Below are 14,328 nucleotides of genomic sequence, written 5' to 3' on the forward strand. Positions count from 1 at the left end.
CCAATGACAATGGATTAACTCAAATATGGATACCAAGAATGAAAATGTAAATACTCTCATAAACTAAACCAACTGCAATATTCAGCTAATTTAAGAATGTCTACACTTGAGAATATTTCTCAATATTTCAGTTGATTCAAATTAAATGACACCACACCTTTACATTATGGGTGCGCAGATACACAGAGAAGACTGTCTTGGAAGAGAGCAATGCCCTCCGATATGGATTAATTAACAGTAAATAAGTCATGTCTTTTCAAATGTGTTAGAGACCACAGGGATGAGATTTATTCATTCAAGTTTTGTTATTACACTCAATTACACTGAGTATTTCAAACTCATTTTCAGTGTCGTTGAATAACACAATATATAGAAGAAAAACATCACAATACATCAGAAGATCAGGAATATAAAAACAAGATACATGTGAATTACATAGGTTTGCAAATAAAAAGCTAAGACAAATTTCAAAACGATTCAAAACAGTTACATATTGTGGGGGTCTGTGTGCTCACCAAGGTTTTAAAACGACCCAAGGGTACCAATGTGGTCAGTTTCAATGTCGTTTTATCAAGCTTCCCACAGTAGGACTAACGTGTTAACCATGATATGATATGACATGAACCATGCATGGAATAACACGTGCAAACTAAGTCACGCAGAGCAGTTGCTAGTGGGGTGCATTGATTTTGGCACCTACTGAGTGTAGGTGTTTAATTTGGTTATTGTTTGTTTTAATACACCAGAACACTTTTCAGATAATTAATATATTGCATTACATCAGACAAAGATAAGAACATAAACACATCTGTACAAGATGTTATATTGCTGTTAATGTGGCAATTTGTGGCAACATATTTAAAGCTTGATATAAAATTCAATACTCGCTACTTTCAGTATCACAAACATACTGTAAATCAGACAATAATAATTATTATTGTTTAACAGCGTACGGTACACGACACGTATGCACGCATTTACCATAGTTGTGCTGAGCATAATTATGTATTACTTACCGTAATTAATAATTGCAGCTTTGTGGTCTTATCCAGGTGAAGAAATTGTTATAAAATAGTTATCTCTGGAGGTGTGAGAGACATATTTAGCAAGGCACATGTCTTTGATGAAAATATGTGTTTCAAACCCCTGTTAATAAGAGAAAACTCATATTGTCGTAACATTTGACACATCAAAGGACCCTCAAGAACAGCTAAACAACTTATTTACTTATTGAGTCCCTGGATGTGATGAAAGATCACCAGGGCTGTTAAAGGTTCATCTCTGAGGCCAAGACCTCACAGACGCTTATTTCTGAGGCTGAGGACCAACATCTCGTGTCCTACCGTAACACAGCACGCCCCTGTAGGCCTTCACTGTCCTACACACAGGCACTGTCCTACACACAGGCACTGTCCTACACACAGGCACTGTCCTACACACAGGCACTGTCCTACACACAGGCACAACACCAGAAAGAGATCCAATGATCTCACTGTACCCAGTTTCGGCACAAAAAGATTTAAGTGTGACTCCTTACCCTCCCTCAAAACCGCTCTAAAAGAGCACCTACAGGTGACTGCAAATATTGTCCCGAATATAAGACGACCCCCTTGTGGAAAAAGAACAATGAATGTCAAATAGTCTAGTCCCTGATTATAATACGACCTTGTTTTTTAGTATATTTCCATTGGAAAAGAACATATAGGGTAATTGGACCCTGTAAAACGTCTAAGCCCATCACCGGAAATGATGGTTATCCTTTTAGCATTGTGTATAAATCTGTGCCAGCGTTGTTGCAAATTGTTAATAAAGTATTCAATCAATCTGTTCGACAAATGAATAACTTAACTTTAACTCCCATAATTAACATTGTAGCATTTTATATCAAGGGCAATCACAACATTTTCGAGCATACATTTCTCACTCAGTTTTTGTGTAAAGATTCAATGAGTCAGCCCTCCGAAGCACATGTACTTGACATCCAAGTACTCGTCTATGCCGTATTTGGAGCCCTCACGACCCAAACCAGACTGTTTTACCCCACCAAAGGAGGCCTCGGAGGTGGAGATGATGCCCTCGTTTACTCCCACCATGCCTACTTCCAGTGCCTCCGCCACCCGCCAGATCTGACTGATGTCCTGGGAATAGAAGTAGCCTGAGAGGAAAGAAACACTGATGTCAGGGCTCCAGAGATATGGGTTTGATCTGACTCATCCTCATGTCCATCCATTATACAAAATGTGATGACCACGCCAAGCTTTTATACTCCGGGCAGCCAATCATGACTAGGTCCTCAAAGCCAACCCAAGCGAAAATAGGCTAGGCTTTACCTGGCAAAATTAGGTGCACTCACCAGCTAGGCCCATTTGAGATGCATTAGCAATCACCAGTGCTTCTTCTTCAGTATTAAACCTGTGAAGATGGACATTGTACTTCATCATCTAGGTCTAGGACAACCTTGCAAATAATAGGGTATCAAGGGAACTATATGTACCGGTATTTGCACTTCAACCCTTCTCTGGTCGTCGAGAACGTCACTGATCTTTGTTTTATGAACAATAGTTTACCACTTAATGAGCAACTCCACAGTTAACATCTGTTAAGTGTCTTACTGAGAGAGGCAATGCATGACTTATTCATTTACTAAATGTAGCTTCTCTCAGCCACTCCAGGCATTTGAATTAACATTCTGCTTATCAGGTGCATTCTGCTTATCAACTGCACTGAAATTAAATTGATCTAATGCAATGCCATAGCAAAACCAAGGACGTAACACATCTGTTTTGTTCTACCAACCTAATGACGGGCAGCAGGGGGCCAAAGGTCTCCTGTTGGGTACACAGCATGTCTGTGGTGACGTCTGCCAGCAATGTGGGCTGAACGAAAGAACCATCAAGACGCTTGCCCCCCCTCAGTACCGTGGCCCCTCGAGACACAGCATCTGTTATCTGGTTTTCCACCTGACAAATATTAGAACCAGTGTTAGCACCACACAATGACTAACGGCCACCTCCAGATGTGCAATGTACCACTTCTCTCCTATATCTACCAGTGAATGACCAGCCTTTCAGGATTTTACCAGCCAATGTCAAAGCTAGTGGAGCCATAGTCAAATTCTTAGCAAACTACATTTTGCAAGTCAGGTGGAAACCATGTATATCGAAAACCGTCAATTTTGAATATTTTAAAATTGTGAAAATAGCTGGTCTGCAAAGGTTCTTAATCAATTTACGAAAAAACACAAGTTGAACTATGGAGATATAATGAAGATAACAAAGTGTGAATTATGTTTTACCTTCTGGGCAGCACGCACATTGATGAGGGGTCCCTGAGTGGTGTTTGGGTCTGAGCCGTGACCAAGCCGGAGTTCTGTGTCCATGGCCTGACCCAGCTTTTTAACAAAGTGGTCATGGATGCCATTCTGGACCAAGAACCGATTAGAACACACACATGTCTACGGATGCAGAAAGAGGCTCATGAGTTTATAATCAAAATGAAATTTATAGTGTCTTGCTTCTATCGCATGATTTGGATTAGTATGGCACCTATCTTTACTAGCTGAAGTGTTGCCACCAACATAAGGACATAAGGAAGGCACTATAGTAACTCATAACGTACCTGGCCAGAGTTCCTGAACTTGGAAGCCATGGCTCCCGCCACAGCCTTGTCCACATCGGCACTGTCAAACACAATGAAAGGGGCGTGGCCACCCAGCTCCATGGAAGCCTTCTTCACTGTGTCAGCAGCCAGCTTCAGTAAGATCTGGGCAGAACACGTTGGCAAGAAGTTATATTGATGTCCATTACTTTTATTGCCAGCAGCCAAACTGGTGTTCACTGGTACAGTATAAACCAGACAAAATACTTGTGTTACATATTACACAGTCATATGTGTATGTACATTAGATTGTACAAAAGAGTGTTACATGGTCATCAAGAAGAAAGAGTGCAAGTAATGAACAAGTGTGGAGAGTTGTCCTACCTTTCCAGTGGCTGTAGACCCGGTGAAGGAGACCTTGCCTACTAGGGGGTCAGTGCAGAGGACCTCCCCAACAGATGGAGTCTTCTCTCTGGAGCTGGGCACTACATTAAACACTCCTGCAGGGATGCCCGCCTGGCCGGCCAACTACACACACACAAATGGTAATTTACTTTTCCAGACATTGTTCAAGTACGTTGGAGAACAAAACAACAAGTTTCAGTCATTATTGAAGTTTAGACCAGAAGAGAAAGGGTGGCTGTTCGAGAGGGTAATTAAGGACTGTATTAGGCGGGCAGGGTAGGGCAGTAGTATTCGCCACAGGAAATTGGTAAGAATTCACAAGGAGACAAGGATGGAGTGTTGCTCGTAGGCACAGTCTTTGTTGGATGTAGCACAGCACAATTAAACAGCACAGTATGGCAAATTGGAAAGACACAATATAATCTGGGTGTGTTCATCCCATGCTGTTCAACAGAGCTGTTCATGTTCAGCTCTGTTGCTGGCATGTTCTCATCAAGAGCACGGTGCACCTGTGCTAATAATCACACCTGCACTGGATGTGACTTAATTGTCCATTTCAATTAGGGCCTTTTGTACACCGACTCAGGAGGTAGCCATCTTGGAAACGGTTCCTTGTTCGATCCTTAATTGGCTCGTCCTTGAGCAATTGAGCAACCATCGGGCAACCATCGGGAGCAATTGCTCCCGATGGTTGTATCTTACATGGTTGACCCGCTATCGGTGTGTGAATTTATGTGTAAATGTGTTCAAAGTAATGCACATTTTAAAGTGTGTTGGGGAAAGGTGCTACAGTATAAAATTTACAGGGCCGGATTTACCCTCCCAAGGGCCCCCCTGGGCTGTGCGGTGCTGCCAGAAGAATTGGCGTATTTTGTTCTAATTTCGCTGTAATTTTAGGGTACCCAGCCCCCCCCAAAAGAGAGAGGCAGGCAGGCAGACAGACTAGTCGCTGAATGCAGGCTGCCTTGCACAGCGACATTGGCAGGGGGTTCCACAGCTACCCCACAACACAGCGTCACTGTCTGAGCAGAAGCTCTCAATGTTTTAACCATAATACTAAATGTACAATAACTAAACATTTTTTCTTTTCTTTTTGGCTGTAGCCCACGCTAGCCCAATGGTATAAGTAACTTTTTATACAAAGGGTGTTATTTTAACAGTCAATGAGTTTGGCATTGGCTATTGATATCATCTGCATTTACAAACCAAAAATTGTCTCGGGTACATTAAAATAAACAATGGGGCGTGTAAAATAGATACTGTAACATTTTACATGGCCTGTTGTTTTGGAATTAATTTGTTCCTGTGGCAGGTGTATTAAACAGGTTGTTTCAAGGTGTGTGTGAGAGAGAGAGAGAGAGAGAGAGAGAGATAACTGACCTCAGCCAGTGCCAGGGCAGACAGTGGTGTGTCTTCAGCAGGTTTGACAACCACAGTACAGCCAGCAGCCAGGGCTGCACCAACCTTCCTGGTTATCATGGCACTAGGGAAGTTCCACTGGAGTGGAGACACAGAGTGAAACAGATCATTAGTGCAGGGATAAATACCGTAAGGTCTATAAAACAGTATTCATCCTACACAATAGTGGAAAAACATGCTATACCGGTACATTCATTTGCGATATTCAGGTGTTTGGGACCATGGGCAGTATTGTCTCTAGCCGCAATTTGCAACTTTTATAATGGGATGAATCTAGAGTTGCAGTACCCTCCATTGACTCCCCATTCATCCAATTTGCTTTTGCGATCTGCTTGTATTAAATGACATTAAACTCACCAACATTGCAGCTGTAGGCAAAGCTTGAATTATCCTCTTTCAATCTGCCAAGCTTTTGTTTCATAAAAAAACGCCCTAGACATGTTATGAGCTACTTTCTGTCAAGAAATTCTCTGCAGGTGATTCTTTTTGTGTTGGCGTTTGGAAGCACTCGTTTATATTAACGGGTCGCGCTGCTGCCTCCTGCATTATGTGCAAATGTGAAACGGGTGGTATGCAGGGCCATTCAGTGACTTGGACGAGTGCTTCCAAACTCCAGCACTTCCAAAATAATCACCTGCAGAGAATTTCTTGACAGAAAGTAGCTCATAACATGTCTATGGTGAATTTTTATGAAAACAAACGCTTGGCAGATTGAAAGAGGATAATTCAAGCTTGCCCCAGAGCTGCAATGTTGGTGTGTTTAACGTTGTTTAATACAAGCAGATCGCAAAAGCAAATTGGATGAATGGGGAGTATTGCAACTCTAGATTCATCCCATTATAAATAAATCTAGAGTTGCAAATTGTGGCTCAGGGGTAGAGTCGATGGTAGAACAGCATGATGGGAAAAACCATGAGGTTCCCAGTTCGATCCTGGGTTCCCCCAGAGTTGGTGTCGAAGTGTCCTTGAGCAAGATGCTGAACCCCTAACTGCTCCTGATGTGCAGGTTGGTGCCTTGCATGGTTTCCGCCGGCATCGGTGTGTGAATGGGTGAATGTAATGCACAATCTATGTAAAGTGCTTTGGACAAAAGCACTATATTAATGCACCATTTACCTTTATTTTTTTAGTTATAGTTATTCTATTTATAGTGACTCATAGGAATAGACTATGTCACAACCGGGTATAGTCTGGTGACCACCGGAGAGACGGGTGACAGCCAGAATGTAGACTGCACCCGGGTGAGCAGTATGGGTTAGCGCCCCAGCCTGTGTCCTCTGTGAGGAGGAAGCCCAACAAACCTCGGTGAGGCCTTTAGGAGGGCCATTAAAATCCACCACTCCTGAATGGAGTGCCTGGTGCTGGGAGTCTGGTGCAACGCACAGGTCCTGGGCCTGGTGAGAGCAGGAGTGGACCTGGTGAGACGTAGGAGGGGCCCGGACAGGAGTCAACCCACAGAGCCTAGTCCTTCCACTCACCAGAATTTGGTTCTCCCAGTCCCGGCAGAGTAGTTCCGGAGCAACGGATTGTGTGGCCTTGCTCATTCCCTGATGGACTGATCGAGGGTAGCTACTGGGACGTAAGGCGGGATTTGATCAACCCCGGCTGGGTGCCTGAGTGAGGGGTATGATGTTGGTAGACCCAAAACCCTGTTGACCTCAGGAAACATCACTGAGGATACGTCCCAGGTTCATCCATGCGATGTATTTCTTATTTTATTTTTTAATCATATAAATGCAATCCATATAAATGTATCCCCTAGCCTGGGGGACCGTAACAACAGTGTATATCCCATATAGGCTGAAGGATAGATCCTGTGGCTGTGCATGCTCAAATTGCTCATTAATGGCAAAACATTTAGCAGTTACAGTTTCCAAACAAATTGTAATAAATATAAATTTGTGAAAAGTGAAAAATGGCGTTCCTGAATGTCTTCTTCATATCATAATATGTCCATGTGCAAGATCAGATCAATTTCTGAATCCACATGTTCTGTTCAGACAGACAGTTTTGTAGGATTAGTAGTAGGATAATAATAATGTCTCATTCAGACAAAGTACCGCGACAGTGGATGGATACATATATAGCGATTCTCCCTAAATGCTACACACATGTGACATCACAACAGAAAGAACAATGGTTAGTAATTCAGTAATAAATAAGAGCTTGTTTTAAAGCTTTGGTGCATGCACTTCCTACTCAATGGTTTCTCACTGGGGTGATGACAGAGGCCACGCCAACTGGCTGTTTCAGCAGGAGAATCCTGCGGTCCCTGGTGTTGGGCTGCACGATGTCTCCGTACACACGACGAGCCTGTTCAGAGAACCACTCCAGGAAGGAAGACGAGTAGGCCATCTCTGCCAGAGACTCCTTCATTGTCTTACCCTGAGAAATAAAATCAGGCATACATGGACTTAGTAAACTAGTAAAGGACTCTTTAGTATAAAGTTAAAATAGTTACATGTAGGCATGGGTTTGGCGTGGTTTAATTATTTTTATTTAAGGTTAGCCACTGTCAATGTCTTATTGTAAATGTCTTATCCTGAACTGATTATCCAACAAAAGGTCGCAATCATTAAACATTTTTTTTATTCATAAGCTGGTCCAGCCGGCTCTCATTTCTACTTTGCACCATCATACATTTGCATGCTGTCTTAGAACAAACGTATATCCCTCCTTCTTTACAAGATCAGCATCCTATGCCACATTTATTACAGCTATTACCAGGAGAAAGATGTTACCCACACATACAGCTAACTGAGAGAAAAACACTGCTGTTGAGCAAGCATTTGCCAAATATATAATCTGTTTTACACTTGCAGTGCTACAGTTATTATAATTTTGAACAGAACAGTTACAGTGATGAGGTAGCAACACTCACACACTCAAATGTGATCAGCTTAGCCAGGTCCTCCTTGTGCAGTGTCAACAGGTCAAACCATTTCCTCAAGAGGACACTTCGTTCCTACAGAACAGACAAAATCAGACGATAAAGTAAAGATATGGTTTTCATAATGAAATTTCCATTCACTACGGTTGCTACTACTATAGCAACCGTAGTAGCGACCTAGTGGAAACGTTTTCATCATTGGCTGCCTCTAAGCCAATGGGAGACTTACCAATAAAACACATAGTCTGAACGCCATTAAACCTATATTGTGATGGGTTTTATGCCGTTCTGAAGTGAACGCCGCAAAGTGAAGCCGTGAGCTGAGGCAGAGGCAGCACACAAACTGATTATAGATCTTCATAAACGAGAGCTTGCTGCAGCTGGAAATTATGACGGAGTCATTCTAGTTTGGTTTTTTTTCCTAATCTCTGCAAAGGTGGCCTTGTGGGGTGTCATCTGATTTAGGTCGCATTCTCACCTAATACTTCGGTAGACTCGGATCCGTATGGGCGGGGACATTGGGGTTCTTGGATATTTAATTGGTTGCGGTTTGCCTTCACACTGTCATTCGCAGCAATTGGAAACGCAGCAGGGGGGACCTTTATCAATGTGTTCCATTCATAAACTATAGCCTACACAGTGAAATCTATGGTGATAAAATTACACTCATAACGTGCATGTGTCGTGCCGTCTGGGACCCCCCCCCCCCCCTCTCTCTCTCTCTCTCTACGCACGCAGCCGCCACACACTGTTCTTTTGGGCATGGAGGCACAGCGCTGCATGAGCGCACTGATATAACTCCCCAGTCCCACACAGTGACAGCACTCCATGTTTACGGCACGCACAGACAGACAGACAGACAGACAGACAGACAGACAGACAGAATATTATGTAGGCTATAATACACTGCAGTGTTTTTATGTGTTTTCTTAAGCAATTGATTAATGTACACGTCCTCATTTCGATCAGGGCTTCAGTCTCCTCATTCACGTCTATCCACAGTAACGGGACATCTTTGCGCTGCGTAAAATATGCCTTATCCGTCTCCAACTGTGTTCAGCTCCTTACCCGCCACATTATGTTTGCTTCATTTCCTTTATTTACTGCGGATTGCATTCACACCTGCACCGAATCGTAGTCAAGTGCGATTCGAAGCGAAGCGAAACCCACGTTTTTGGGCGGAGTAAAATGCGGTTATTTGCGGCGCATTAGGATTCGAATGAGCCTTCACACCTGCCAAACGAAGCGCACTTTCTGACAATCCGCAGCAGGATTCGTTTTAATCGCAGCAAAGCTCTCTGGTATGAATGCGACCTTATTCCACTTCCAAACTTAAAAAGTATTTTAAAGCTAATTTAAATGTTTTATTGTAAAGAAAATGTAAAGAAAACAATCTTCTTGCAAAAGGGGATGTTGCAGTGCGCATTGCACTGTAACACTTGCTAGCTCTAAAATTATGGAAATGATTAGACTACTGACTATTCCAGAAGTTAATGAAACTGTGATTTGGCAATTTGAAAACAGAACCAATTGGGGTTAAGTACTAGTATTGTAATAGTATTCCTGATGTATTTTGTCAGAGCAAATAGAGAACAGTTCAGATATTGTCTATGACCAACGGGTCCGGAACAGCTACAGAATTGTAAGACTACAACTACATTCAGGTTTTACTGTGGAAGGAATTAGGAGACAGAATACATTGATAAGTGACTATAGTGGAGACAATGCTTTATGCGAAATGCAACATTGTGCAAATGTGCGATGGAAACCAATCGCCTCCACAATCACCTGTGATTTTTATTCATTATACCGGGAAAATTAACTGAGGGAGAGCCCCTAATTATGACATGATAAGAAAGCATAGGCATGGTGCAGTTGTTCAATATAAATGCGTTTGTTACCAATTTAAAGGAGAATTTCACTGGATTTGACAAAGAAAAAACTAAAATCAGTGTTTTGCTTACATATGGTAATCATGCTATACACTTGGCTATACAATAATAAATAGAATACAACTAGAAAGCCTGTGGAGTCCTGGCTTTTATTTTCTATCTCTGGGACCCCAATTTATATTGTAGAATCACTGTTAGTTTAACTCTGAGAGTGTAATTGTTCCATTTGTACACTCTTAGAGTTACAGACCCATAAGGGTCAGGGGCGTCATGTTGTTATAACGTTAGTGAGTGCTCCGAAAAGTAATTGTCTCCACCAGGCCGAAGGCATGTGGGGAGAGTATGTTTTGGACTCCGTCCGTCCGTGTGTCCGTCCGTCCGTCCGTCCGTCCGTGTGTCCGTGAGCAGCTAATCTCGGCCACTGTTAACCCGGTCGATGCCAAATTTTGCACACACACTCCCTGGATACCAACGATGAACCTCTGCCCCAAACTTTCCAGAACGGCCTGTTATAGCGCCACCAGGAGGCCGCTTTGTGCAAAACATGTTTTTGCACAGTACACCTACAGATTTTGTCCAAACATCACGCAAATTGCTACACAGTCTCTCTAGAGCCATTCAACAAAACCGGTCTTTCACATTTCTCAGACTCCATCCTGATTGGTTAAGATTGGCTTCCAAAGTTCACAGGAGTGCTCAGTTTCAAACAAAATGCTGCAAATCATGAACACATCGCGTGATTTCCGTGAAATTGTGCACCCACATTCCCACTAGGCCGAGGACAAAATGCCACATGAACAATTTCAACTCAGCCTCAAGGTGGCGCTATAACTGGCCGAAAAGTGCTTTTACCTCTAACTGCACGGATCTGTGGATAACTTTGTATGCCAACTCCCTAGAGGCCAAGGAAAAACCTTTGCCTGGAATTTTTCACATCTGCTCTTTATAGCGCCACCAGGAGGCCGACATAATATGTAAAACACATTTTCTATTATTACTCCTTCAGATTTTATCCAAATTTCACGCAAATCGGTACACATGATCTCCATAGTCATGTGATCAAGACAGGTTTTTTTTATTTCTCATATTCCATCCTGATTGGCCACGATTGGCTCCTACACTTTTCAGGAGTAGCCCGCTTTGTACAAATCGCCACAACTCCTCAACGCAGCGTCCGATTGCGATGAAACTGTGCACGCATATTCCCACTAGGCTGAGGAAGAAATGCCACTTGAAAGTTTTCAACAGCCTGATGGTGGCGCTACAACAAGCCAAGTCGCGTCATGCACTCGCGCACACACACACACACACACACACACACAACCGGTCGATGCCAAATTTTGCACACACTCCCTGGATGCCAACGATGAACCTCTGCCCCAAACTTTCCAGAACGGCCTGTTATAGCGCCACCAGGAGGCCGCTTTGTGCAAAACAAAAACATTGTACCTGCATCCCTCCAACACCAACCTCCGGCCCAAATCTTCCTCAACAGCCTGTTATAGCGCCACCATCAGGCCACAACCTGACCTGCCCTGGTGGAGACCTGTGCCGATTGGCACTTTATCTAGTTGGAATCTATTTTTCTTGCCACATTATAAACAAGTTTACTTTACCTCCTCACTGTCCTCAGTGTTTGGGACGGGACATGTAGGCCTGTATCATGTGCTGTCTGCGTGCATATAAGCGCTGCGCGCTCCAGTTAAATTGTGCGGCTTGAGAAAAAATAGTTAATTTGTGTTGGATAAGGGCTTATTGGTGGGTTTTCCGCTAGATATTAAGGACTAGTTAGGGTGTGTTTTACGATTCTCTTCTTGGCTTGAGGTGGCTTCATCATAGTAGTCAAATGGAAGTAAAGCCTGTACTGTACAGTCTGACGTCTGTACTGTATGCAACATTTATACTCTCTACCTGGCAGCAGAACAAAAGCCTCCTTATTAGCATTTGAATGAATACCTGTTCGCCCAACACCTCTTTGCTCAAGCGCTCCCCACCCCCCCTAAAGGTGTGTGACTACGTGACAACACGACTAGGGGGAGGCGATATTCCGTCTTCATTTCAGTAGGTGCATATTGGCTTATTATTTTGCCAGTGGGTGCACAAGCTACCACGCACCCCCAGAGTTGACGCGCCTGATAAGGGTCCATTTGGTTCCTAACTATCCATTTAGTTGTGGACCCCCTGGAACTCCCTCAAAATCTCTCATATTTTGTTTCTACAATGCTATACACTTGGCTCATTACTATTTTACAGGCATAGTGGGGCTGGCATGAATCCTGAATCCCTGAATCCCCATATTTTATATTATCAACCAGCCAAAATTCTCACAGGTCTCCCCCCTTCTCCGCTCCCTCCATTGGCTCCCGGTCGCTGCCCACACAGAATACAAAACTCTGATGCTGGCATTCAAAGCAACCAAAGGCATGTCTCCCCCATATCTCACAAGTATGATCGTACCCTACAAAACCTCCCGCGCACTCAGATCAGCCAACGCAGGGAAGCTGGAGGTACCTTCACTAAAAACACTGGGACAACGCTCCACACGTCCCAAACTCTTCTCCCTTCTGGCTCCAAAAATATGGAATGCACTTCCCATCACAGTCAGAACTGCAGCCTCACTCCCAATCTTCCGCCGTAGTCTGAAAACCCACCTCTTCAGACTCCACCATGGCCCGTAGCACTTGCCCTACCCTAGCCCCTTAGATAGCACTTTATGTAGACTTAGATATTATTTTAAACAGACTTATAGCTTGTTAAATAGACAGCACTAGAATAGCATTTTATGTAGTGATAGCACTTTATAGTACACATGTATAATATATAATATAGTATAGTATGTATAGTTTACATAGATGCTTTTGTTATTGCTTAATGTAAATCGCTCTGGATTAAGAGCGTCTGCTAAATGCCTAAATTGTAAATTGTAATTATATTAGGCGTGATGAGAAATTAGAAACATGCAATACCTTAGCAGTGTACTGTTTCCATGTGTAAAAGGCCTTGTGGGCAGCATTGACTGCTTGCTTAGCCTCTGCTGGTCCACAGTCTGCGACTCTGGCAATCTCTTCCCCGGTTGCTGGGTCTACTACAGGGAACGTCGAGGCTGCAGAGATCCAATGACCATCAACGTAGCCCTGAGTTCGGAGGAGTTGAGCACAGACGTTGAGGCTATACTTTCGTTGCATGGTGGTGGTGGACTGGCCTGGAAAAACCTGATGCAGAAGATACCGTGTTCTTAGCAAACAGAAAAAGCTCCTCACGTAATGTTAGTGCAGCAGCCTTGCAGAATCTCAGTGACACTGTGTGTCAGACTGACACTGTCAGTGACTGCACCAGACGAGTTTCAGCCAGCTTTGAAGGCGGTCACATAGTAAACCATTAATATCGTCTTCATCGTTGACTATATAAACATGCATTGGATTAGGAAACAATGGAAACGGACTAGACTATAGATAGAAGAATCTACGAGTTTTTGTCAGTCAGAACAGGGTAAAAAAGCGGGGAGAGGTCATTTATTCCAGTGATTATTTTGTATTGTTTTGAACCCAGCTCAGGTTCAATTTGTATCTTTTACAGCAGCTACAAACGTCGGATTTGCTTCGTAGCTTCACGTCGCTGTATCTGCATCTGCCCCAGTGTCCAGACTCTCATGATTGAATATGTCCAAATCCATAAAATACATACGAGTCTAAATCTTAGGCTAGGTTACACTTAGCCCTGACACATGACTGTCATGAACCATATATGGCTAGGTTACACTATGGGTGGACTCACTTGCTGTTTAGGTTAGCCTAGTATAGTATACTCACAGTCTGGTGGTGAAAATTCCTCCAAGGCTCAATAGTCAACCAGCAAAATAAACATTAGGCTACAAACTTTCGTGCTTAATTCATGGTTGGCGTTCTGCCCTGCACACACACACACACACACACATCACACACGGTTTGATTATGTAAACTACGGTATGCCACATTACCCCAGGCGACCAGCAGGGGCAACATTCTGTCTTATGTGAACAGTGTTCTCTCACACACACTAACATCGCATCACAAGGATTTACACACACACACACACACACACACACACACACACAAAGAACAATACAAACTGAGTTGTTTCTTTAAT

At 43.3% G+C, this 14,328-nt stretch overlaps 1 protein-coding gene across 2 annotated transcripts; it reads right to left on the minus strand.

Annotated features, from left to right (window-relative positions):
• Positions 1–337: 337 nt before the first annotated feature.
• On the minus strand, positions 338–14,153 carry aldh5a1 (aldehyde dehydrogenase 5 family, member A1 (succinate-semialdehyde dehydrogenase)). 2 transcript variants are annotated; one of them, XM_083761147.1, is made up of 11 exons: positions 14,013–14,153; positions 13,170–13,415; positions 8,303–8,386; positions 7,663–7,806; positions 5,383–5,499; positions 3,982–4,125; positions 3,619–3,762; positions 3,296–3,454; positions 2,797–2,960; positions 2,354–2,412; positions 338–2,155 (listed from the first exon to the last, which is right to left on the minus strand). In XM_083761147.1, exons 2-11 carry the CDS (start codon positions 13,386–13,388, stop codon positions 1,944–1,946), a joined length of 1,446 nt encoding a protein of 481 aa, XP_083617273.1. In that variant the 5' UTR covers positions 13,389–13,415; positions 14,013–14,153; the 3' UTR covers positions 338–1,943. The 2 variants fall into 2 exon arrangements, with proteins under 2 accessions (XP_083617273.1, XP_083617272.1); XM_083761146.1 differs by having other exon boundaries at positions 7,636–7,806.
• Positions 14,154–14,328: the final 175 nt, after the last annotated feature.

This window comes from Protomyctophum parallelum (genome assembly GCF_964188405.1).
Source record: "Protomyctophum parallelum genome assembly, chromosome: 3".
In the NCBI taxonomy this organism is placed as follows: domain Eukaryota; kingdom Metazoa; phylum Chordata; class Actinopteri; order Myctophiformes; family Myctophidae; genus Protomyctophum; species Protomyctophum parallelum.

Coding starts and splice junctions, on each gene's coding strand:
- aldh5a1 (XM_083761146.1), bottom strand. CDS start 13,388: ATGCAACGAAAGTATAGCCTCAACGTCTGTGCTCAACTCCTCCGAACT. Junction 3,763..3,981: donor GGTCTACAGCCACTGGAAAG/GTAGGACAACTC, acceptor TGTTCTGCCCAG/ATCTTACTGAAGCTGGCTGC. Junction 3,455..3,618: donor AGTTCAGGAACTCTGGCCAG/GTACGTTATGAG, acceptor CTGCATCCGTAG/ACATGTGTGTGTTCTAATCG.